This window comes from Tamandua tetradactyla, chromosome 4, assembly GCF_023851605.1.
Source record: "Tamandua tetradactyla isolate mTamTet1 chromosome 4, mTamTet1.pri, whole genome shotgun sequence".
Classification (NCBI taxonomy): Eukaryota; Metazoa; Chordata; class Mammalia; order Pilosa; family Myrmecophagidae; genus Tamandua; species Tamandua tetradactyla.
Window position 1 is genome coordinate 36,647,463 of NC_135330.1, and position 23,003 is coordinate 36,670,465.

Genomic DNA, 23,003 nt, shown 5'->3' on the forward strand with positions numbered 1-23,003 from the left:
GCCATGGAAAATGAAATGTTCCAGTCAGGGACCACAACCCCAACACGTGGTGACCAAACAATTGGGCTAACGAAATCCGAAAGGCACCGTGTACAGGAAGTGAACCCTTAAGAACGGAAGAACCTAGTTCTCTAGGACTAGTGGAAACCCATCACAGTGTCCTCCAGGTTTGAAAGTGGGTTCTGAGTAACTCAAGATTAGAAGACCTCATGATGGGACTCAGAAAACATCACCCCAGGTCATGTGAGCTTCCAGTTATCTGCTTAATCCCCAACTATGGGGGGAGCCCCTAGCATTACGAATTAGTATCCAGTTGTGGGAGTAAGTTGGCTGGGCTTCAGCCTGCATCAAAGCCTCTTAGAAACATGAGGATATGCGGGGGTCTTTGGGTATTTTTAGAAGGTGAAGATTGAGAAGGAAGGTAAACCAGGTCACTGTTCACTAGACCAGATAACAAAATTGCAAGGAGACTGATGCTTTGCTGTCTCTTGCTGCTCCTTAGTGCTGGGACAAAAATAGCTTCCATTTAAGTAATATTTCTGTGCGTTGCAAAGCAGAAAGTTCATAAAGGCTCTGGCTCTGACAAGTATGTATGGGGAGTTCATTGGGGTCCAAGTGCAAGAAGGAAAGAATTATGCACCAGTTGCTTAGCATTTGGCTGGCATTCTTGTCACAGAGCAATGAAAGAAGGCAGAGTAACAGAGGATTTAGGACTCAAGGATAACCTGAAGAAAAGCTGAGGCATAGATCAGGAAAAGTTTTTCCCAAATGGCAGCAGCTCAGCAGTGACAAGATCAAAGGGCTGAATTTAGATTCGTCATACAAGTAGATGAACTTATATACAGGTCTTAGAGAATTTCCTTCTCCAAAGTCAAGCATTGCCAGTGCAAAGGGAAAAAATGTCCTCCTCATTTCCTGAGGTCTTTAGAAATTTTAAAGTGTTTTCTCTTTATTTAATTTGTCACTCGACAGTCCTGTTTTACAGATGAGAAATGAATTGTCTGAGGTTTTGCGGCTAGCTCAGAGTCATTTGACTAGTAAGTCACAGAGCCTTTTCTTTCAAACAGGTTAGGTGTTCTGACTTCAAGTTCCATTACATGAAGCTCCCTCGTACCTCTGATGTTCTAGTAAATTCTAAGCCATTAAGCCCTGTAAAGTCATGATGAACTCTCTTCAACCTGCAAAACCGTCTGTCTGCTTGGAAACAGATAAGACCTATGAGCCAAATAGAGAAGGACATCCCTGACCCGTCTTTCATGAGGTTTTATCTTAACTTTTTTCTTCCCATAAGCCCTCACAGACCCTAGACTGATTAGGAGGACTAGGATAGATGGCTCAATATTTCAGCTCAGAAATGTTAGCTTTCTCTACTGTTCCCTTTTCTAGTTAAAACCCTCCAGTACTTTCATTTGAAACAGCATTGTGACGTAGTAAATGAGAGCACAGGCTTCTGAGTCAAACTTAGGTTGGAATCCATGCTGTATCAATTATCAGCTGACTTAACTTCTCTGAACCCCTGCTTCCTCTTCTGTAAATAGAAACTAAAATGATCTATATTTTAGTCTTGTGAAAATTTTAATAAGATAACGTATCTTTAGTGTGTGGTATATTGCTAGGCCCTTAATAGGTGCATAATAAATAGTAGTTTTTATTGCCTACCAAATAGTCCATATGCTCTAACAAGCCATTCAAGACTCCTTACCCTGTAACTCCCCTCCTCCCACCTTGCCCTCCAGCAAGCCTGGGGTACTGACTGTGCCCCATAACAAAAGAGATTTCTTTAGACCGCTGGGCCTTCTCCTGGGCTTGTGGGGGAGAGCACAGGCCATGCCAGTTAAAAGATGAATGGCTCTTCAGAACCAGTACCCCTGCACTGTCCCCATGGAAGGAGAGGTGATAGCTGGCAGAAATCACTTTGAGAGTGGGCTCTTTGAGGAAAGGGGGATCTGGGAGCTGAAGAACAAGATGGCAGTGAATGATGGGTGATTACCCATGAGAGATCTGGAGTGCAACTTGATAGTTGAGCTGGAGAATTCTCATCTTTTACTGACGAGATGAGAGATGAAACATGGCACTTTTTCTGGAAAGCAGCCAGGAACTCACCAAATAAGTAGGAAATAAATGGGAAATAGGTGGCCCAATTGAATCCCAATTAAAGTGGGATCAGTGCACCCTACTGTGTGGCATTATCCTCAGATTTTAACAAGTGAATCCATTTTTAAACCTGATAAAATTGTGCTTATTAGCTAGGCAGTGAGTCTAAAATTCTGAATTTAAAGAGATTAAAAGAAATTTTGGTTATGCATTTAGTAGCATAGACTAACAAGGTGTCTAATGATTCTATTTAACGATTTGTAAAAAACGCAGGATTATTTCCAAGATAATGTGCCTCAATTAAAGTTCTTGAAGAGTTCATCTTCCCTTACAATCTTGTTGCTCTTGATAATGAATTAACCAACTCTTATATTCATGGATTTGGGAAAGGTGCTCTGGCCTAGCCCATAACTAAATTGTGATGTATTTTAATTGATGGGAGCTAAATTGTTGAGATTTTTCCTGACTGGCTTTGATATCCAGTACTCCTTTCATTTCAAATGGTAATTTTCAAATTAATGCTGAACCTATGTTAGGATGCAAGTGGGATGCAAGCCTATTTCTTTGCAACCATTCAAAATCATAACTTTGCAGTGGTTCCTCTGCAGGTGGTTCCTCTGCCTTTTTGAAAGATGTGCAGAGCAATAACTAATCTTGTTTTCACTTCTGGCCTGTGCCTGATTGCTGTCCCAGGCTTAGTTGTGTGGAGTCAGAATAGGACAAATAGCCCCCCAATACTTTGCCCATCACATTCAGCTCTGAAGATCAGAATGTACCATGAAGGGACCCCATTTTCCAAAATACACACAATGCTCAGAAATCCTCTTTGTTCTGCAACATATTTTACTAATATTGTGGGGAAAAACTAATAATAGAGAGCACATTCTGTCCTTTATCCAAGTGTATGGAAGGGGCAGGAACTACGGGGTCTTCCTTCATCAGACTGATGTCTTTGAGCATGACTTCTGAGAGCCCATTCAGATGCTGCCAGAATATAAAGGGCTCTGGATTAAGGACCTGGGCTAAGTAGGTTAAAGTCCAGTGTGTGTCATACTAGTCCACTTTCTCATACGTGGATTTCCCACCCTGTTCTCTCATTTTAGGGAGATGGAAGATTCTCTCTTGGTTTTTCCTCAAGACAAAGTTTGCCTGGGGAAACAAGAGGGGCCTATGTACTTGTTTCAGTACATTTTTCAATCAAATGTATTCTTTTTCCCATGGCACTCAATATTCAATTATACCTTTAATTAATTGTTTGTTTACTTAAGTTCTGTCTTTCCTGTTTTAAAAGGTTAGGGACCTCATTTGGTATGCTCATTTGGTACGTGTATCCAGCACCATAATGGACTCCATAAGTGTTTGTTATATGAAGGAATGAAGGTATCTTTGGCTAAACCTACCAGGTACCCAGTTTTGTGTGGGAGAAGACCCTGTTATAACTCAGGGGAAGATATGATCTCTGTCCTTTGAACACTTGGAGGTAATCCCATTAGGCATTTAAGATTTATAAGACCTTGCATTTAATTTCCAAATCACTATTCAGTTGGCATTTACGGTGAAAATTAATGTAATTTTGAATATGGGATGGTTTACTGAGTAAAATGATCATTAGAAGTCTTTGCATGTGAGACATGGTGCAACAGAGGTTTGTGGGACATTAAAAAAAATAAGAAAATTAAGGTAGAAAAATTTACTTTCATAGCAGCCATCACTTTTACCGCAGAGGAGCTCTTACTCATTCCTCCCCAGCAACTAAGAACCGAAGCTCAAACTCTGGGCACTTCTGAGTAGAAGCAGCCCAGGATGAGTAATCATAAGATAGAGGTTCACCTCCGGCACTGCAGCTCACTCACTGAGTGATCTTATGCAAAGCATTTCTTCCTTGGGCCTCAGTTTCCTCCACAGTTAAGTAGATATGGGGAGTCCTTTTCAGTTCTAAAATCCTGTGAACTGTTTGATAGAAACTTGAAGCAACCCCTGCTGGTGTAGAGGCTTAGTGATTAAAATCAAGAGCTCCTTGCATCATAGAGATCTGGATTCAAGTCCCAGCTCTACCAGCCAAACCAACCCTGGGCATCCTGTAACTCACATCTGTGAAATGGGCATAATAATGCCTACAGCATAGAATTATTAGGAGGTTTCAATAAAGAATGCACTAAAAGTGCTAAGCACAGAGTCTAGCTCAGAATAAGTATTCAAAAACATTCACTCTTATTATTTCTGTCTCCGAGATATTTATACGCTGACTCCTTTTTCTAGCTAAGCCTCACAATAGAGCTGGAATGATTTCTCTTCAGGTTTCACAGTAAACAGATTATGATGGACAGTGGGTCATTTAATTTATCACATGGCCTCTTTTTGTACCACATGGCACCAGGGCCTGGAGAGACAAATGCCTCCCTTCTTATTTAGAGGTGACTGCACTTTGTAGTAAGCCCTCTCTAAGTGGTTGTGTGTCCTTCCTTAAATGAAATCTTTCATAAACATAGACACTGTACTATGACTTGCAATGCCTTTCTCAAGAATCCAATTTCTGGCCCAGAAGTAGCATAATTTCTCTAGTCTTGTTTCTAATAAATTCCCTGGGAATAGAGTTTGCTTAAAGACTACTGAGGAAATGAAAGTGAAAGCCTACATTTAGGAAACTCCAATTAAAGAGGCTCTATGAAATAAAGTACAATACTTGGAGTGATATCTAGTTAGAGAGAGATGCACTAGAGCTTGCAAAGGGCCTTTGCCCTTGTGGGTTGTAAGGTGAGTTTGGAGCAAATGGTGAGCTGGCCCTTCCTTTCGCAAAATGTGTGAACTCTGCAAGTGCCAAGGCTGTGGGTGGGTGCCTTGGGCCTGTGCTTCTTCAGTTCCCTGACCTTTTAAGGTTCTCTTTTTTTTCTCCTAAAGTTTTCTGACTGTCTTCCTTCTCTTCACTCTTTTCTTGATTGCTTTCTGATTGGATCCTCCATAGGAACGCTTTGGGGTAAATATCTTCTTCTATTATTTTTTATTAAAGTAAAAATCATTGGTGGTGGGGGGGGAGTTTGGAGAAGAGGAATGTATGGTTGGGAGGGGAGGAGCTGGCTTGTTGAGAAAGAAGTGGTGAGTTGTGAGTGGTGAGTTTTCATTGATACCCAAAAGACCAAAAATAAGGAGCCACCAAGCTTTCTTGGGAAAGTGATCATTCTTATTGTTTTGGATATATTTGGCTTATATATTGCTTCTTTTAAATAGGCACTAGATAAACCCAATACAACAATAGAGTTTATAAAATATACCAAAGCCCCTTGGTGCAAAAGACCATGTACAAGTGATCTTTAGAGAGTAGCTATATTCAGGTCTAGAGTTCAATAAAAGTCACTTATAGGTCATGGCCTATAATCATTAAGAAAGACTTAATATTAACATTCTGAGCAAAATCAGCATTCCTTGAATTACCATAAATGTCTTCCTACCTTGCGTTCTGTAAAGGAATAGATGGACTTTTATCTCCCCGTCTGTGGGATGAGTGTGGCAGGAAGGGCAGGTGGGAGAGCTTGTGGTTCCCACCTGCTGTTCTGGTCCCCACTTCCTCCAGTTGTTGATGTAATGGTCATTTGGACCAAGATGAGGAAAGAACTAGAGCTTGGGTTCACAGTGTAGGGTCTTATATTTTCACAGTCTGCGTGTTTTACAAGTTGCAGTTGTTTGAATCAGATGCAAAGATCTCAGGAGATGAGCAGAGTGAAAAGAGAAATGCAGGTTTGATTTATTCATTTCATTCCTGAAAATAAAAAGAGAAATATATTTTCTCTGTCGGGAGCAAACATTTCCAAGACACCTGCATAGGGAGGAACATTAAGCCTAAGGGCAAGGATAGAGCTGGGCAGGGACTGCAGTTTGGGCCTTCTCCAACCATGTGGCTTTCCGCAGCCTGTGCTAAGTGCAGCGGATCTGAAATGGAAAGGAACTCTGTGGGAAGACCCAGCCACACAGAGGTAATTGGGGTCTGAGCCAAGGTCCTGGCTAGCAGCCTGCTTAACCTGCTTTCTCTATAACACCCTAGCACAGCAAGGATATCATATCCCCCACTGCCTTTCCTCACCTTGTCTCTCCCCTGCACTAATGAACTGTGCATAGGTGACAAAAAAAAAAAAAATACTAGCTCAGGTCCTCTGATGAGACTTGCTCTCAACTGTAGGTTCCTATTCAATCCAACCATTTGAAAACCTAATACTGGAAAGACACTGGACTACACACAATTGGATCCAAAGTGGGTTACCAGACATGTTCCCAAGAAATTATCCTTCCATATTCATTTTACCAGTGCAGTAATGAAACAGCATTAGACCAGCTGTTAGGGAGAGAAAATGTTTATTAACATCTGTGCAGGGTTGCCTCTGTTTGTTCACATATGCCTGTGTGTGCAAGAGTACATGTGTGCCTTTGTGCTCCTCTAAGGGGGTGTGCACACGTGTATGTGTGCCAGTACACAGGCCAGGGAGTGATTTGAGAATTTTCCTGTAGCATTTTTATATGGAGTCTCCCTGAAGAAGGAGCCAATTCTCATCCTATTTCCAGCCTCTTGACTGCATTTGCCCCCTTTTACCCTGTTGTCACTAATGCGGTCCTGGGAATATGACTCTTCTTTCTCCCCTCGCTCTAATGCCTCCCTGGGTGCCTCCCCCCGGCAGGACCAACAAGGGCCGGGACATCAAGACCATCAAGTCTCTGCGCGTGCTCCGTGTCCTGAGGCCTCTGAAAACCATCAAGCGCTTGCCCAAGCTCAAGGTAATGTTTTCAGACTTGCTTCCATCAGGCCCCCTTCCCCCATCTTCTCTCCCTAGCCATGGCTAGCCTGCTTTTAGAGAATTAAGTCTGGAAATATTTCTTTCCCTCACTTGGAGATTGAGGTTGTTCTTTTTTCATCTGCCTTGGCTGAGGACCTTGGTTTCAAAGGAGAATTTCCAACAGCCCAAGAAATCTGTAAGGGGCTTTTGCCTCCTGAGTCCAGACCCAGGTCATAATTTACACTCTTACTGTGGCTTGCCATACAGGAGGAACCCTGTGTAGCTCTGCCCTGGTGCCTCCTGTTTAGCTTAAGGTGGGCCCAGAACACTGAGACTGAAACACCAGGAGGAGCCTTCTCTATGTATTGTAGTCTGCACACCAGATGGCCTGGGATATTTCCTTTCCTCATCACTCTGTAGGTGGAAAGGATCTTCTAGCCCCAACCCTTCCTACTTTTTGAGACATAGTAACTTGCTCCAAAACTTGTCCATTTTCAAAGAAGCAGAGAAGAAATGGGAAGGGAGTCAACACGAATCAAGTTCATCCCATTGCCCAGCCCTGAGCTTTAATAGATGTCTCTGTCCAGCAATCTCCCTGCCCAACCCAGTGGGACTTCACCCTCCACTTACCCTCCTGCCTCTCAAGGGTGGGGTGCTTTGCCATCCAAGTCATGTTTCCCAGCATGTTGCACCCACCCTCCCTCTCCCCTCCCACGCATGCACACATGGCATTATGACTATTAATAGAAACCAGGGCGCCATGGGAGGAGAGTTCTTCCACCCTGAATTCTTGTGACTGAGAGCCAGCCAGTGCCAGGGGAAGGGGCCAGGGCTTCCGGTTCACAGCCCTCTCCTGCTCCTGCCTAGGCCACACGACTAGCTGAGTAAGTCTTGATCCCAGGTCCAAACCCCATCTTCAGGTGCTACACTGAGAGGATCCCTGAGAAGCAGATTTAATTACCCACCTGCAAAATCACATGGGACAGTTGAGTGTTCCACAAAGCATAGGTCGCTGATGCCTGCATCAGAATCATCTAGGATACTTCTTTTTAAAATTTTGATGTATTTTATTTATACCGTAAAACATGCAGTTTTGACCATTTTTAAGTGTAAAATTCAGTGTCATACATTTACAACCATCACCATCATCCATTACCAAAACTTTTCAACTACTCCAATCAGAAACTGTACGAATTAACCAGTAAGTCCTCATTTCCTTCCTCCCCCCAGCCCCTGGTAACTTCTAGCCTACTTTCTGTCTCTATGAATTTGTACATTCTAACTATTTCATATAAGTCGAATTATACAATATCTATTCTTCTATGTCTGGCTTATTTTACTTAGCTAGATATCTTTGAGGTTCATCCGTGTTGTCACATGTATCAAAACGTCATCCTTTTTGAGGCCAATATTCCATTGTATGCATATACCACATTTTGTTTATCCACTTAAGTGTCAGTGGATACTTGGATTATTTCCACCTCTTGGTCATTGTGAATAATGCTGCTATGAACACCAGTGTACAAGTATCTATTTGAGTCCTTATTCTTTGGGGATGTGGGTTCCTTCTTAAAATGCAGATTCTTGGACTCACTCCAGCTCAACAGAGTCAGCCTTTTAACAGGCTCCCCAGGTGACCCTTAGTATAGTAGAGTTTGAGAACCCCTGTCAACATGAAAAGAACCCCTTTGAGTGCCAGGCTGTGCTCAGGGATTTAGGAGTTCCATGACTTAGGAAAATTACTTATTCTTATTCCTTATTTGAGCTAGAAAATGGCGATTAACTATGTAATCCACAAATTTGTGACATGGACACAATGAGCTGACATGAGTGTCCCTGTGAGGAAATCCAACAATTTCTTTGGAGTGCCTGGGCCTGAGCTCCCAAACTTGCCACAGAGAACAGAGCTGGGGGAGGGATCTTACAAGCTGCACTCTCTCCTACTTCCCAGTCAGCCCATTTCCCATTGGTTCTCATAACTGCTGATAGCTCCCAAACACCAACCCCTCCCACACCAGCCTTGGAGCATCCTCATTAGCCCTCTGGCTCTGCTGAGAGGAAGATGAATGAACAAGGGTGCTCAAAGGTTGGGGACTGCATGGCTTCTTCTTAGGAGCTGTGGCCCTGGCCCACCCAGGGGTAAAACATGTATGCTCCTGAAGAATTGTCCGTTTGTCCTCTGTGATCTTACCACAGCTTCAGGCAGTCTTTGACACAGGGATGCTCATTATAATCCTTCCCGCCTGGTATCAGGGCTTAGCATGGGTCAGAGTCCATAAATTCTCATTCCTTTCTGCTGTTCCCACATCAGAATCTGGGCAGAATGCCTGGGACCCTAACTACTGGTAATGGCTTAGGCTCCAGTGGAATCATCTCCCCTGAGCTGTGTTTGAGTCCTGAGGAGCCTGCAGACAGCTTGATGAGATTAGTCAGCACGAAGAAGGAGACCCCAACCTTGGTTAATTCCACTAAATGAGAAAGTTCTGCTTCCTCTCTCTGCAGCTCAGTAACCCGAGGGAAGCATAGGTGGCTCTGATGATTCCACAAGACCGTGTGCCACTCACATTCCCCGCAGTGTTGAACTAATTAAACCAGTGATGCTTCACCCAGCACTGTAGAGAAACAAGTGCACAAATGCGGCTCCACCATGGGGCTGGACTCTCCAGCAAGCTAAACCTAAAAACCTAGAAAATAACCTAAAAATGGCTTGAAATGTGTCGAAGTTCCATGTAACTCAACACAGCTTAGGGCCTAAAATGGAGGTCTCTGGAGACCCACCACCTTTTAACTGAAGTGTAAGTTCCTGATTCTATCCATCCATTCCTCCCATTTCTAAGGGAGGGAAGCTATCAGTCCTTTTCCACATCACCTCTGTTAAATCTTCATCCCAAGTAGTTAAATGCTTAACTTAATTGCAGCCAATGTTAGAACTCATTACAAAATATTATTAAAATGAACAGAGGTGGTAGTTCATTATTATTTCCTGATTCGTTTAGAAAGCCAGGTAAAAACACAATATATTTTCAATATACAAATCGAATCTAAGAATGTCACCAAATAGACACAAGGTCAGGGACAAGCTATTTAACTTCTCTGAACTTCTCTTTCCTCACACGTAAAATCAAGGGAATGTGTTAAATAATCTCCAAGATCCCTTTCAGATCTCAACTTCTGTATTTCACACTAACTGGAGTAACTCTCTCAGGATCCCACAAAAGGCCCCCTCAGTTGCTCAACATCATCTAGTCTTTACTGTTTGATTTATTTTCGAATTCAGAGCATGTGTTTGCTTCCTTTCCCAGGTGTGGGGCCTTGCAGTCCTGACCAGCGTGGAAGCCAGCTCTTAATCCCATGATGTTACCTCTTACGGGGGTGAAACCTCCTGGGTTACCTTCTCCATCAGGCTGGGTGACAGTTGTGTGGCCCCACCCCAGCTCTAGGCAAACGCACAGGCCCATCACAGGGACCCCCACACCAGAACTCTTGGCTTCTCTCCACAGGCTGTCTTTGACTGTGTGGTGACCTCCCTGAAGAACGTCTTCAACATACTCATTGTCTATAAGCTCTTCATGTTCATCTTTGCTGTCATCGCAGTTCAGCTCTTCAAAGGAAAGTTCTTTTATTGCACGGACAGTTCCAAGGACACAGAGAAGGAATGCATGTAAGTGCTACCAGTACATCCCACTCACTCTCTGTAAAGTGTGTCCTGGTGAGGCCTACTTGACCCTCTCTGTGTCTCTTCTTTCTCCTCTGTCTTACCTAGCTCCATTCCTATTTTAGGGAAATGAGGAAATAGGAAATCGGTTAACTTTTATTGAGTACCTCTTGTGTCTCAGATACAGTACAAGGTATTTTACATTCAGATTATCATTTTAAATCCTTATAATTACCTTGTAAGGTTGGTTTTGTTTGCATATTACAACTGTGAAAACTAAGGCCCAGAAAGTTTAAGTTACTCATGGTTACACAGCCAACTGGAGAAAGGGTTAGGATTTGGTGCTATGTCTGTTGGGTGCCAAATCCCATTTTTAATCCAGTGATAATAACATGCCTGTAATAAAATTCCTTCTTCCTGGCATTAGTATGCTGGTCATTATTACCTTACAGAATTGAAGTCCATGTATTTTCTTTTCTCTTCCATTAGTTATAGTGAAGATGCCCTGATTTATTTCTGCTCTGGTTTTAGAGGCAACTATGTAGATCATGAGAAAAACAAGATGGAGGTAAAGGGCCGAGAATGGAAGCGCCATGAATTCCACTACGACAACATTATCTGGGCTCTACTGACCCTCTTCACTGTTTCTACGGGGGAAGGATGGCCTCAGTGAGTAATGGGTTTGAGTTGGCAGGCTTGTGGGTGAGCTGGGATGGGCCACAGGGTTGTGCTGAGAAGCTGATTGAAGCTAACAAAACTAACCCTTTGTTATTATACCAGGAAACGTAAGTGATTGTGAGTGGGTGAGGCAGGCAGAAGAGAGGAAGAATGGAAATCCTTAAAGCAGAAATTGAGAGAGAAGACAAATTGGGAAATATTTGAAACTCTTGATGTTTTAGCCAATAATTGAATAGTTGAGTGGAGCCATCTGACTCCTATAGAATGGATGGGTTTTGAACAGCTCTCCACCACTTAGGAGAGCAAGAGGAGATAAGTTCCTATGGGCCATTTTAGATAGATTTATCCTCCAGGTTGGCCCTGCACTGAGAACCTGAGGATTGAGGGTTAAGGATGAGCTGGCAAAACTTAGAGACACTAACTGTGATCAAACTTCTTATGAATAAGATAACAGAATGCAGTTTTCTCTGCTGCTCATAGCTGAAGGCTCATTTTTTCAGACACGTGGCAATTACTAAGACCACTTTCTGGTGGCAGCCTACTCTAGTTGACAGCACAAGGCCAGTGATAATCCAGGAGTCTATTGGTATTGGATATGACAGCCTCAACTATAAAATAATGTCACTCCATTGCTTAGGAGTTGGATGCATGGTGGAACAGGGGCTAGAAAGAGTGGTGGGTTTGGTGCTCCTAGGTTGTCACTAACTTGGTTATGGCTCCCCCAAATTATTGAAGGATAGGCAAAATCAAGACAGGCAGATGAGTAAGTATAATAAAAGGCATGTCTCCTACTGAAGTCTTGAGATGGAGCATCTGCCAGGACTCCACCATCTGTGCCTCCTCTTTCTGTCCCCACAGAGTTTTGCAACATTCTGTAGATGTGACAGAGGAAGACCGAGGCCCAAGCCGCAGCAACCGCATGGAGATGTCCATCTTTTACGTGGTCTACTTTGTGGTCTTCCCTTTCTTCTTTGTCAATATCTTTGTAGCCCTCATCATCATCACCTTCCAGGAGCAAGGGGATAAGATGATGGAAGAGTGCAGCCTGGAGAAGAATGAGGTAACAACAGGTGATCTGGAGTGTGGGGCAGCAGGGGTTCCATAAAGAACTCTCAGACCAGCAGAGTTAGGAAGGAAGACTGTATTTTCTTGACTTTATTATAAATGAGAGACAGAAGATGGGAAAATAATCATTCAGCCACGAAATAATGAACACATACTGTGTTTAAGGCCCAGGTGTAAGGTGCAGAAAGCTGGCAGGTACATAAGGTGTTTAGGATGCGATCCCTACCTTTAGGGAGCCTGTAGTGTAGAGTGGGGATAAAAGATGTGTGCCAAATGGTAACCTTAAAACATCTGCATACTGGCTGTGTCCCCCAGTAGTGTGTATTTGCTTTAAGGGCATAGAATATGTCTTACTTACAGCTGCTTTTCCTGCACCAAGCTTAGTTCTGGCACACTGTAAGGTTTCGAGAGTTTTTTTTTTAAGAATTCTCCTGAGCTAGTAAGTGTTAGGGATCATAAGAGAAATGCAAATAAAGTGCTATGGGAATCGGTAAGGAGATAGATTTTTACTTCTCACTGAGAGCATCAGGGAAGGCTTTCTGCCTAAACATCTCAGCTATAGGCTGTGTAAGAAAAGGAGTATTATTAATAACCATTAAGTGTTTGCCCCACGTGGCAGAAAGCCCTAGTTCTGTGTATTCATTTAAGGTGAGATACTGAGTAGAGATTTGTCCACATAATCTCTGTTGCCATTTTTACTTCTGTTTGTCCCAGCCTTACCATTTTTTTTTCCCATCCACCATCCTCTCCTTATCATGTAATGAAGAGCACACCTGTGTGCAAGGTTTAGGGAATTTGAAGCTGGACTAACACCCGTGACTTCCCCGCAGAGGGCATGCATTGACTTCGCCATCAGTGCCAAACCGCTCACCCGCTACATGCCGCAGAACAGGCACACCTTCCAGTACCGCGTGTGGCACTTCGTGGTGTCTCCGTCCTTTGAGTACACCATCATGGCCATGATTGCCTTGAACACTGTCGTGCTCATGATGAAGGTGAGGGACTGGTGACCGGGAGGGCGGAGTGGGCCCACCACTTCCTTAGACAGCAGTGGCGTGTGCTCCCAAGACACTGCAAATACACTTTGGTTCACCAAGCCACGCCTCCTCCCCTAGTTTTCCATCCTGAAGTCTCTTTTTGATCTTATTAACAGCCCAGCTCTGGGCTTCTTAGGGTCCAGTGGGTCAAAATGCAGTGAAAAGTACAATAGCAGCCCAGGAGCTTCCGAAACCAAAGGTGGTGATGGGACTCGGATTCAGACAAGGTTAGAAAACGTCAGGGCACATGGAGAATGGCCTGGTTCTACAGGAGCATTGGGACATTGAAAGAGGTTTTGATCCTGCTTAACACATCTGACCCTATTAAAGGACAGACTAACTCTAGAAAATGTTTCTATCCTGCCCCTCTCCTTTTCTCTAGGAAGACTGGCTGTTTTGCTAATAAGCAGTGTGGGTGGGACATGGAAATGTGTTTGTCTTTGTTTTGTTTCACTTTGTTTTGCTGCACAGGATACGTAGCTTCCCTCTCCAGCCCACCACATCCACTTCTCCCCCTGCACCACTCACTGGATTGTCCCACAAGGGCAGGGAAGACCGATGGCCGGCCTCAGTGGCATGTGTCATGCTTCGCACCTTAAGGCTTCGAGCTCTTTCTCTCCCCTTTCCTCTTCCTTGCAGTACTACTCTGCTCCCTGTACCTACGAACTGGCTCTGAAGTACCTGAATATCGCCTTCACCATGGTGTTTTCCCTGGAATGTGTCTTAAAGATCATCGCTTTTGGCTTCTTGGTGGGTCACTAAATCTATCCTGCACTGGTCTTGTCTTCCCCTCCTTCAGGGTGTGTTCCTAGCATTTGTGGGAAGGGTGGTTCCTGTTATTTCAGAAACGGTTCACACACCTGCCCACCAAAGTGTGGGCTTGTTTGACTGCTCAGTAAACTGCTGTAGAGACAAAATGATGCATGAGAGTGTTGGGAGAAAGGGCAAAGGAAGCCAGATCCCCAGCTCCATGCTCACTTAGCCATCAGCCCTGGTCCTCTCAAGTTCTGTCAAGATCAGGGGTACCTGTCTGGGTTTTCTGGAACTGCAATTTGTACATAGATAAGGAGGAACACAAGGATTGCACTAAAAAAACCTTGAGTGTTTATTTACCAGTAGAATGTGTAAGAACTTTTTTTAAACTCAGATTGAAAAAGAGCTGTCCCTCGTAGCCTCAAGCATACAGAAAATAATTTTAATCTGTAGTCCTACTCCTATTTGCCATCAAAAATGTTTATTAAGATTACAAAGGCTAATGGCCTTTAAGGTGTGTGTGTGTGTGTGTGTGTGTGTGTGTGTGTGTGTGTGTGTGTGTGTGATAATATTCTGGAATTGGATTTTGGAAGCCTGGGGGTAAATTTTTCTGGCATGAGCCCTCCTTTTACTTCTCAACTACTAATTGTATGTGTTTGGCAGTTGCTTGCATCTGCTCTTAACAGCATTAGGAAAACCTAACCCTTTGCTTCAGTATCCTATAAACAAAATAATCCCCTCTGTCACCCGCCCCACTTGCTTCAGCATGTTCAGTGAGATCAGTGGGTGCAGATAAACCCACTTGACAGCTGTTTCACACTTATTGAGGGTGTGAGCTACAATTTGAAATTATATGTATGTATCACTTTCCCCACAAGAAGAAAAACTTGGCCTATTTGCTTAAGTGTTTGTCTGGTACAGCTTTCACAGGGATTTTGGGTTGGATTGGGTAATTGTGAGCATTGATTGTGGGGATTGCTTTTGGTCTCCTAATGGTTCTTTTAAAAATCATTAATTTGTTTGTTTTGGGTAGAGAGTTGTCCCATTTTTTGCAGGTGGCTGCATTGTTGCTTATTTGACTCCCTTTTGAGTGTTTTGAGGCTTGAGGAAATAAAAAGTACAAAGAAACTACCACAAACAAAGGTGCTTTTATAATACAGTCTAGCCCTGAGCAGGGAGAACTGAAAAGAGAGGGAGAAGCCAGCACCACAACAGGGAAAGTTTTTCTATGCATCTTGATTACTTGCTTACAGTATCGACATTGCCTGTGACTTAAGTCCCCAATTATGTGTCTAATTATGGTGAATGCTGAATATATACTTAGAGGCTTAACTAGATGATTCAGCCCCAAAGCCAGCCTCCTTCCCACCCTTAACCCCATATTTTCATTCAATGTCTAGAGGCATTTTCCCACTATACAAGGCACCACTAGTTCCAAATGAGTCTTTACATTGACATAGCACTCTAGGTTTTCAGAATGCCCTTATATATTCCATTTTATCAGATCTTCTCAACAACTCTATGAGGTAGGCATGGCAGATAGCATCATTATCATTATTATTTTCATCATTTTAAAGGAGGACATTGAAGTTCAGAAAAATCATATAGCTTCCAAAATTGCACAATAAAAGGTAGTGGAATTGGGAGGCAGAGTGGGATGAAAAGGGAAGGAGAAGAATACAGAAAGAAAGAAATATCATTGGTTGCCTGTTAAATTGCAAACTTTATTAATCATTTGTCTTCATAACAACTCTACTAGGTAGGTATTATTCTTTTCTTTTATGAGTGAGCTGGGGCTCAGAAAGTTTGAATAATGTGCCCAGTGATAGTGAGAGAAAGAGCCGGGATACAGATCCAGCTCTATCTGACTTCAAAAGCCATGCTTTTCCTACTGTAATCTACTTTTCTGTACTATATTACGCTGTTCTATACTGTTTTATATTGTAAAGCATCCGTAACTGGAATCCAGAGATTCTGGTCCTCTGAGATCTAGACCTGTGTTCTCTCTACTCTATCTGGACCTGTTCAAGAATTAGGAAGCTCAGCCCAGATTGGGCAGTAGCAGAGCTCTGAGAATTAAGGAATTCAGAGACTCAGCTCCACAGGTGATGGACTAGGAGTCCTAATGGAACATGAGTTTATGGGGCTGTGTACCTCAGCTTCTCTATATGCCGCATGGGTGCATGTCGCTGTCTGGAATCAGACAGACCTCTCCATGCCTCTTTTTTCTCATACTCAAAATTAGGATAAGAATAGCTATTTGATAGGGTTGTTGTTTGTATCTAATTAGGTAATGTACAGGAGTGAGTCCTGTCTTGAGTAGGTGCTTTTTAGAGATAACCTCTCTCCATACTCCTTTTCTGTCTCTATTTCACATCTCTCCTCCCTCTCCTTGCTAATCCTACCACTCAATACTTTAAAAATATAGTGTATTTTTTACTACTTACCTATAGGATCTGTGGGAGGATTAAATGAGTAGAAATAGTGCCAAGGGGCTGGCCCATGTGTAGAACATAGTAGGGATTCAAAAACACTGGCTTCCTTCCTATAAGGATGCTTTGAAAATAGCAGGGGATGCACTTTTGGAGCATTTTGAGAATCTCTTATGAGAGGCACCACTCAAGAGCAAGAAGGTGACTCTTTGAGACCTGAGTGTACTGTTTCTTTTAAGGAATGTAGTTTAATGTCTGTATTCACTGGAGCCTGAGAGATGGGAGCGTAGCCACTCTGTCCTGTTAAGCTAAGTATTATCTGATGGGTAGATTTTCCAGGTCCTTTTCATTTTTCCTTCGTTTCCTTCAGCCCACTCGTTTCATCACTCCTTCCTTGTATTTTATTCAGTTATACATCCCTGCAAGATGTAACAAAGCAGAGCTGGGGGGAGGGAGGAGATGAAGTATGTTCACCCTATTGCCAATCAGCAGTTGATTTGAAAAGGCTCAGTGGACTTAGAAGGAGATTTTTGACACATCTGTAACTTTTGTGGATAGTTGCAGTCAGAATTGTATTTTATAAGATCACATGATACAGTGCAGATAATTTAAAAGTCATAGTTGTAGAAAATCTTGGAGTAATATTGAAAGTAATTTTATTGTCTTTTAGGTAACAATGATGGTTTTTCTTTTTTGGATTTTGTGTTTATGGGCCTAGATCTCTTTCTTAACTATGAGCTTTTTAGTGACATCTTAAAAAAACAAGATCTTCAAATAGTTATAGCACTACTTTCCAGATGAGAAATTGCCAAATTAGTGAACAAGAAGTAACATTTCAGATTAGAAATAGGAAACTGAAGCAAAGTTAGAATGAAACAGTGCATTAATTGACAAGTTTTAATGCCAGGTGATAAAGTTACATAATGAAAAAATGTCCTTTTTCTTTTTTTCTTCCTTTGTTTGTCCCTTTTTCTGATGTTCCCATTGCTGAATTCCCTTGGCAGAACTATTTCCGAGACACCTGGAATATCTTTGACTTCATCACTGTGATTGGCAGTATCACAGAAATTATCCTGACAGACAGCAAGGTAAATGGCTCATAAGACCCTTTCTTGGCTTTAAGTTTGGCCTTGAAGTAGCATTTTTAAATTTTGCATTATCAGTCCATTTTTTAGCCCATCAAATCGGGTATACTCCTCTAAATGTTGGGAGTTCACCACCTACCCCTCAGCATTAGTCAGAGAATGCGAACATTGGAGTGGCACTGGTTCCTTTGGAGGCTTTGTTTCATTTGCAAAGCTCAAGTAGCAGGCATCTAATGGGGTGAGTGGAATAGAGGTCTGTAAGCACAGCATTCTGCTAAGTATTTTGGGAGATGCAAAAGAAGCTCAGTGCCTTGGCTCTTAAAATTCTTAAAACTGACTTGTTTCCCTAAATGGGGTCATCCTAAAGTGGGCTTGGAGAGCCCATCTTGGAATATTGGATGGCCACCATGTGCCAGAGGGATTACTGGATTTGCTCTCTTTGACATCTAAGTACAGAGTCAGGATCACTTAGTGGAAGAACAAGGAGGCCAGCTTTGTCTAACGTGCGCAGCATACCATTCTGAGAAACTTCCCTTGGCCCTTTTACCTTAGAAATTGAGGGAGGAGGCATAGGAAGGACCAAGAATTTGCCTGGAGTTGGGATTAAAAAAGAAAGACGGAGACCATATCTGATTTTATGATCTAAAGGAAAGAGGAGCATGCAAATACTAGTGCTTAGATTTTCTAAGTGACCTTAGTGCCGCTAATTATGTGTTTCCCTTTGCTCCACCAGCTGGTGAACACCAGTGGCTTCAATATGAGCTTCCTGAAGCTCTTCCGAGCCGCCCGCCTCATAAAGCTTCTGCGGCAAGGCTACACCATACGTATTTTACTTTGGACCTTCGTGCAGTCCTTTAAGGTAAGAGGCCAGAGTGGTCCTGTCACGGCAGACAGCCCAGCCAGGCCAGGCCGCATCACTTGGCATCAGTACTCAAGAGAAGTTGAAGATCGTAGAATGGGCATTTGTCGGAAGCCTTAGATAAATACAGCAGCTGTTAGTTTCAGCGCTGCTCTGATGGATTAAGTCTCATCCTAGAAAAACACTTCAGCTTTGTCACACAGGCATCCTCTGGGTCCCCCAAGGCAAGGGGTACGTTTTTATGAGGTGGTCTCCTCCCTAGGTATTGCAAACTGCCCTGAGCAATGCTTTCCAGGTAAAGAGCCAGCCACCTGCAGCCAGATGTCTCCTGCATTTTCAGGGAACTTGTCAGTGGTTTTCTGTCATGTATCTGCTTTCCAAAAGTCTCCTCGAATAGTTGTGTTTCACAGCAGATGCCTCACAGCAGCCCCACCTACATGTCTTCATCAGTGTGTATTTCCTGAGCCTCTAAATGTGTGGTATGCTAATGCTCGCCCCTGTGCCCTACAAACAAACAAGGATGTCTGTCAAGGTTAATACGGTGAGCTGCTTCTGAGTCGTGTCATGTTGCTGTAGAGGTGCTGTACATGAAAGTCGAAAATTGACACCCAAGGCCCACTTTAATGGCAGAGATTTATAGTAAAAGAAGTTTTCTAAATATATTTTAACTATTTTCAGACTCTACCAAATATCATAATCAGTTATTTCTATGGTTTCCGGGACCTGAGAGCTGTTAAAATGCTTACTGTTTCACTCTCTCATCAAAAAAGAGCTTTTCAATGAACTTGCTTTGAAAGTAAATTTGACATTAAGTCACTCAAAGGTGAAAAGTCACTGAATTCATATTCAGCGAACTACCATCTCTATTTTACTTGTTTATATATTTTATTTATATATGTTTTAATTAGAAATCCAAAAAAAGCAAGCCAGTAAATTTGTGGCCTCCTGTCATTTGGAAACGCTGTTCACCCCACTTCATCGCTATTGATTTCTTTACCAAGGACCAGTGAAATGTGAGACCATTTGTAAGATTTCTCAGGCTCCTAGGAGTTCCCCTGACATTTTTATCACATTTATAACTCCTACAAAGGCCTCAATGAACACTATTTTGCCAAAGTTGGATGACAGAGGAGAAATCTGAAATCTCAAGAAGAGTCTACTATATGAATCTTTGGTGAATTTGGATTTAGAATTTGAAACACAAGCTGCTCTTAACCTTTTTAGCGGCCTGCCCAACAAGCTGCAGTTGTTAATGAGACACTCTTAAAAAATTTCTCTTAAGAAATTTGCATCAACCTGTCATATTATCATGATGGACAATTCTCTGTAAAACCATATACTTTTGGGAAAAAAGAAAATGATGTCCACAATTGATGGCCAAGTTTATTACAGTGAATAACATAGAGAGCAATGAAGACCAGGGACTCTGCCTCTGATTGACAGTCATAGATAGGAATTTTCTTTCTAGCACGGACAGTCTTGGGACATAGTATAGAAGTCGTTTCTTAATGTCAGCTTAACAAAAGCTGCCTCTGCAAATACATAGCAGAAAACCACAATAACATTTGAAAACAAAACAGCCTTTCCATTACCTATACCTGCCCCCATCTAGCCCTGAGCAATACCCAGTTCTCCACCACTGGAACCCACTCAGAATTTCTTCCCCCTTTTCCCTGATTTTGTGTTAGTGTTTATAACATGATAAGAAAGAACAATGAGTCATTAGTCCTCTCCCCAAAGCTGGGGGTTGAAGGAGGTGACTAGAAACTGGAGGTATTGAAGTGAAGAAGGACAGGGAGAAAACAGTAGAAGGTTGCAAGAAATCTTCCTATACCTCCCTATTTCCCCCTTTCAGCAGAAAAGGAATATTCATATCACCTTTCAAAATTCAGCCATTCCCCAAATGGTGCAACCACTGTGGAAGGCAGTTTGGCGATTCCTCAAAAAACTGAATATAGAATTGCCATATGACCCAGCAATACCATTGCTAGGTATCTACTCAGAGGACTTAAGGGCAAAGACACAAACGGACATTTGTACACCAATGTTTATAGCAGCATTATTTATAATTGCAAAGAGATGGAAACAGCCAAAATGTCCATCAACAGACGAGTGGCTAAACAAACTGTGGTGTATACATACTTTGTATGTATGGAATATTATGCAGCTGTAAGACAGAATAAACTTATGAAGCATATATTAACATGGATGGACCTAGAGAACATTATGCTGAGTGAGACTAGCCAAAAACTAAAGAACAAATACTGTATGGTCCCACTGATATGAACCGACATTAGTGAATAAACTTGGAATATGTCATTGGTAACAGAGACCATCAGGAGATAGAAATAGGGTAAGATAATGGGTAATTGGAGCTGAAGGGATACAGACTGTGCAACAGGACTGGATACAAAAACTCAGAAATGGGCAGCACAATACTACCTAATTGTAATGTAATTATGTTAAAACATTGAATGAAGCTGCATGTGAGGTATAGTTTTTTTTTCTCTCTATTATTGTTTTATTTCTTTTTCTGTTGTCTTTTTATTTCTTTTTCTAAATCGATGCAAATGTACTAAGAAATGATGAATATGCAACTATGTGATGATATTAAGAATTACTGATTCTATATGTAGAATGGAATGATTTCTAAATGTTTGTTAGTTAATTTTTTTTAATTAATGAAAAAAAAAAATTCAGCCATTCCCATTCCCAGGTCTTGGGTATCTGCATGCCATCAGAGAGTACTTTACCAGCACTCATTTTAATTTTATTCTTTATTCAACTTTTAAATGGACTCTCAAGACTCTTCATTTAGTTAGTACAGTTGAAAAGCTCTGCCCTGCTCCCCATGCCACCTAAAAGCCTTTGAACTAATCTCCTAGGGTTCATGTTGTACATTTAGAACAGAGGATGGATGCTCAGAATGACATTTTCTGCCAGAAGATAACTGGATGGTAAAGAAGGATTTCCATGTCAGCATTAAAATCACTCTAGAATTATAGCGGCCCACCCTAGTCCTAAATCCAAACTATCTTATGTCTACCTTTTCCCCAAGTCACTGAGAACGGTTCCCTGCCTTGCATTACTTTACTTGCCCCCCACCCCATTCCCATAACTGAAATGTTATTATCTCATAGTGGCAGTAAGATAGAATTTGGTGCCATGTGGATTTGTGCAGGGTTTGGGGGTTGTTAATACTATAGCAGGCTTTTTGGAAGTTTGGATGGCGCATAATGGGACATCAAGAGGAGTAAGCTTCGGACAATAATGTTTCATCAAAGGATGAAAGAACCTTCTAAGAACTGACAAAGGAATCCCCAGCCATTTTGCTTTGCTTCTAGATTCTCCTTCATGAACTTCACATTGGGTGTGGGAGTCAGATGGGATAATACAGCAATTTGGAAGCCAAAGCTAGATGCTTGCTGTGTAATTTGCATCACAATTACCCAGGTTATTAATATTCTACTGCAGTGGGATGAATTCCAAGGCCAGGAAGTTTTCTTAGCTCTTCCTGGAGATATGGGCTGCACTTATGAGTGAGTGGGCATTCTTGACAAAAGGTAAGTTATAAGGCATTCTATGGCTAACAACTTCCATTTCTGTCAGAGGACGCAGGCATCAGCTCAGGCATTGTTCCTGAAAACTGAACAGTACCAGGGAATAGAAAGTCCTTAGTCCTTTGTATAAGTCAACCTCAGAAGGCAAGAATTCCGTGACTACAGGCTGTTGAACCTGAAAACTCTCTTCCTATTCATTAATGGTCCTATCTCTACTTTCTCTCCAGGCCCTCCCCTATGTCTGCCTTTTGATTGCCATGCTTTTCTTCATTTATGCCATCATTGGGATGCAGGTGAGCTGGTGCATCAGGGGCCTGGTGGGTGACGGCTGTTCTGCAACTTGTCTCTGACTTAGCAGCCTGAGAATGCAAGTTGGAAGGTGCTCTGGACCCCTTCTTGCCTAGGAGGCACTCTCCTGAGGGTCTTGCTGCAGTGCAACCTTGGGAAGTTTCACATGTGCAGTGGTTTCCCATTCAAGCCTACAGAGTGCAGGGGCTTCATCTGAGGGTATCAGATCATGATGCTGACTTAAAAGCACCTTGGCTTCTGTGGGGGAAATAAAAGAACAGAAGTAAAGAAGACACCATTGTTCTAAGCCAGAGGGAGCCACTGTGAGGCCGAGGAGGGCTTATGATGACCCATTTTTCTGGATCCCTGGTACTTGGGATAGGCCTCAAAGGTCAGATGGTTGTTCTCTGTATGTAGTGACACCACAAGTGTCTTGAGTTAGTTCGTGAGTGACTGAGATTTATGCCCTAAGACCTCCTTCTCCCCTACTGTGAAAGGTTGAGGAATTCCTAGCAACCTGCCCATTCCTAGGGAGATGAAAGGGCTACAACCCAGCTAATTCCTCTCTTAAAGGAGCTTGCAGCTTACTGGACAGTTCCTTGAGTTACCACAGCCTTTCCAGTTTCAGAACTTGAGCAGAGACAAGTTCCCACCCTGGATACTTATGCAGGTAGGCAGAGGCCTGCTGAGCAGATGAGGTCAAAAGGAGACTGTTTTAGAGGGGACACTCGCTTGTG

The 23,003-nt window shown here is 42.5% G+C and overlaps 1 protein-coding gene across 6 annotated transcripts in view; it reads left to right on the plus strand.

The window, feature by feature from the left end:
• Positions 1 to 23,003, plus strand: part of CACNA1E (calcium voltage-gated channel subunit alpha1 E) — a 422,025-nt gene that overhangs the window by 364,523 nt on the left and 34,499 nt on the right. For 5 of the 6 annotated variants that reach the window (XM_077157177.1, XM_077157172.1, XM_077157173.1 and 2 more), the window contains 9 exons: positions 6,759 to 6,855; positions 10,355 to 10,515; positions 11,041 to 11,178; positions 12,046 to 12,247; positions 13,083 to 13,247; positions 13,929 to 14,039; positions 17,479 to 17,562; positions 18,293 to 18,418; positions 22,206 to 22,271. In XM_077157177.1, coding sequence (XP_077013292.1) covers positions 6,759 to 6,855; positions 10,355 to 10,515; positions 11,041 to 11,178; positions 12,046 to 12,247; positions 13,083 to 13,247; positions 13,929 to 14,039; positions 17,479 to 17,562; positions 18,293 to 18,418; positions 22,206 to 22,271 — 1,150 coding nt within the window. The remainder of the gene's footprint in view (positions 1 to 6,758; positions 6,856 to 10,354; positions 10,516 to 11,040; positions 11,179 to 12,045; positions 12,248 to 13,082; positions 13,248 to 13,928; positions 14,040 to 17,478; positions 17,563 to 18,292; positions 18,419 to 22,205; positions 22,272 to 23,003) is intronic. The other variant, XM_077157174.1, reaches the window with a different exon arrangement.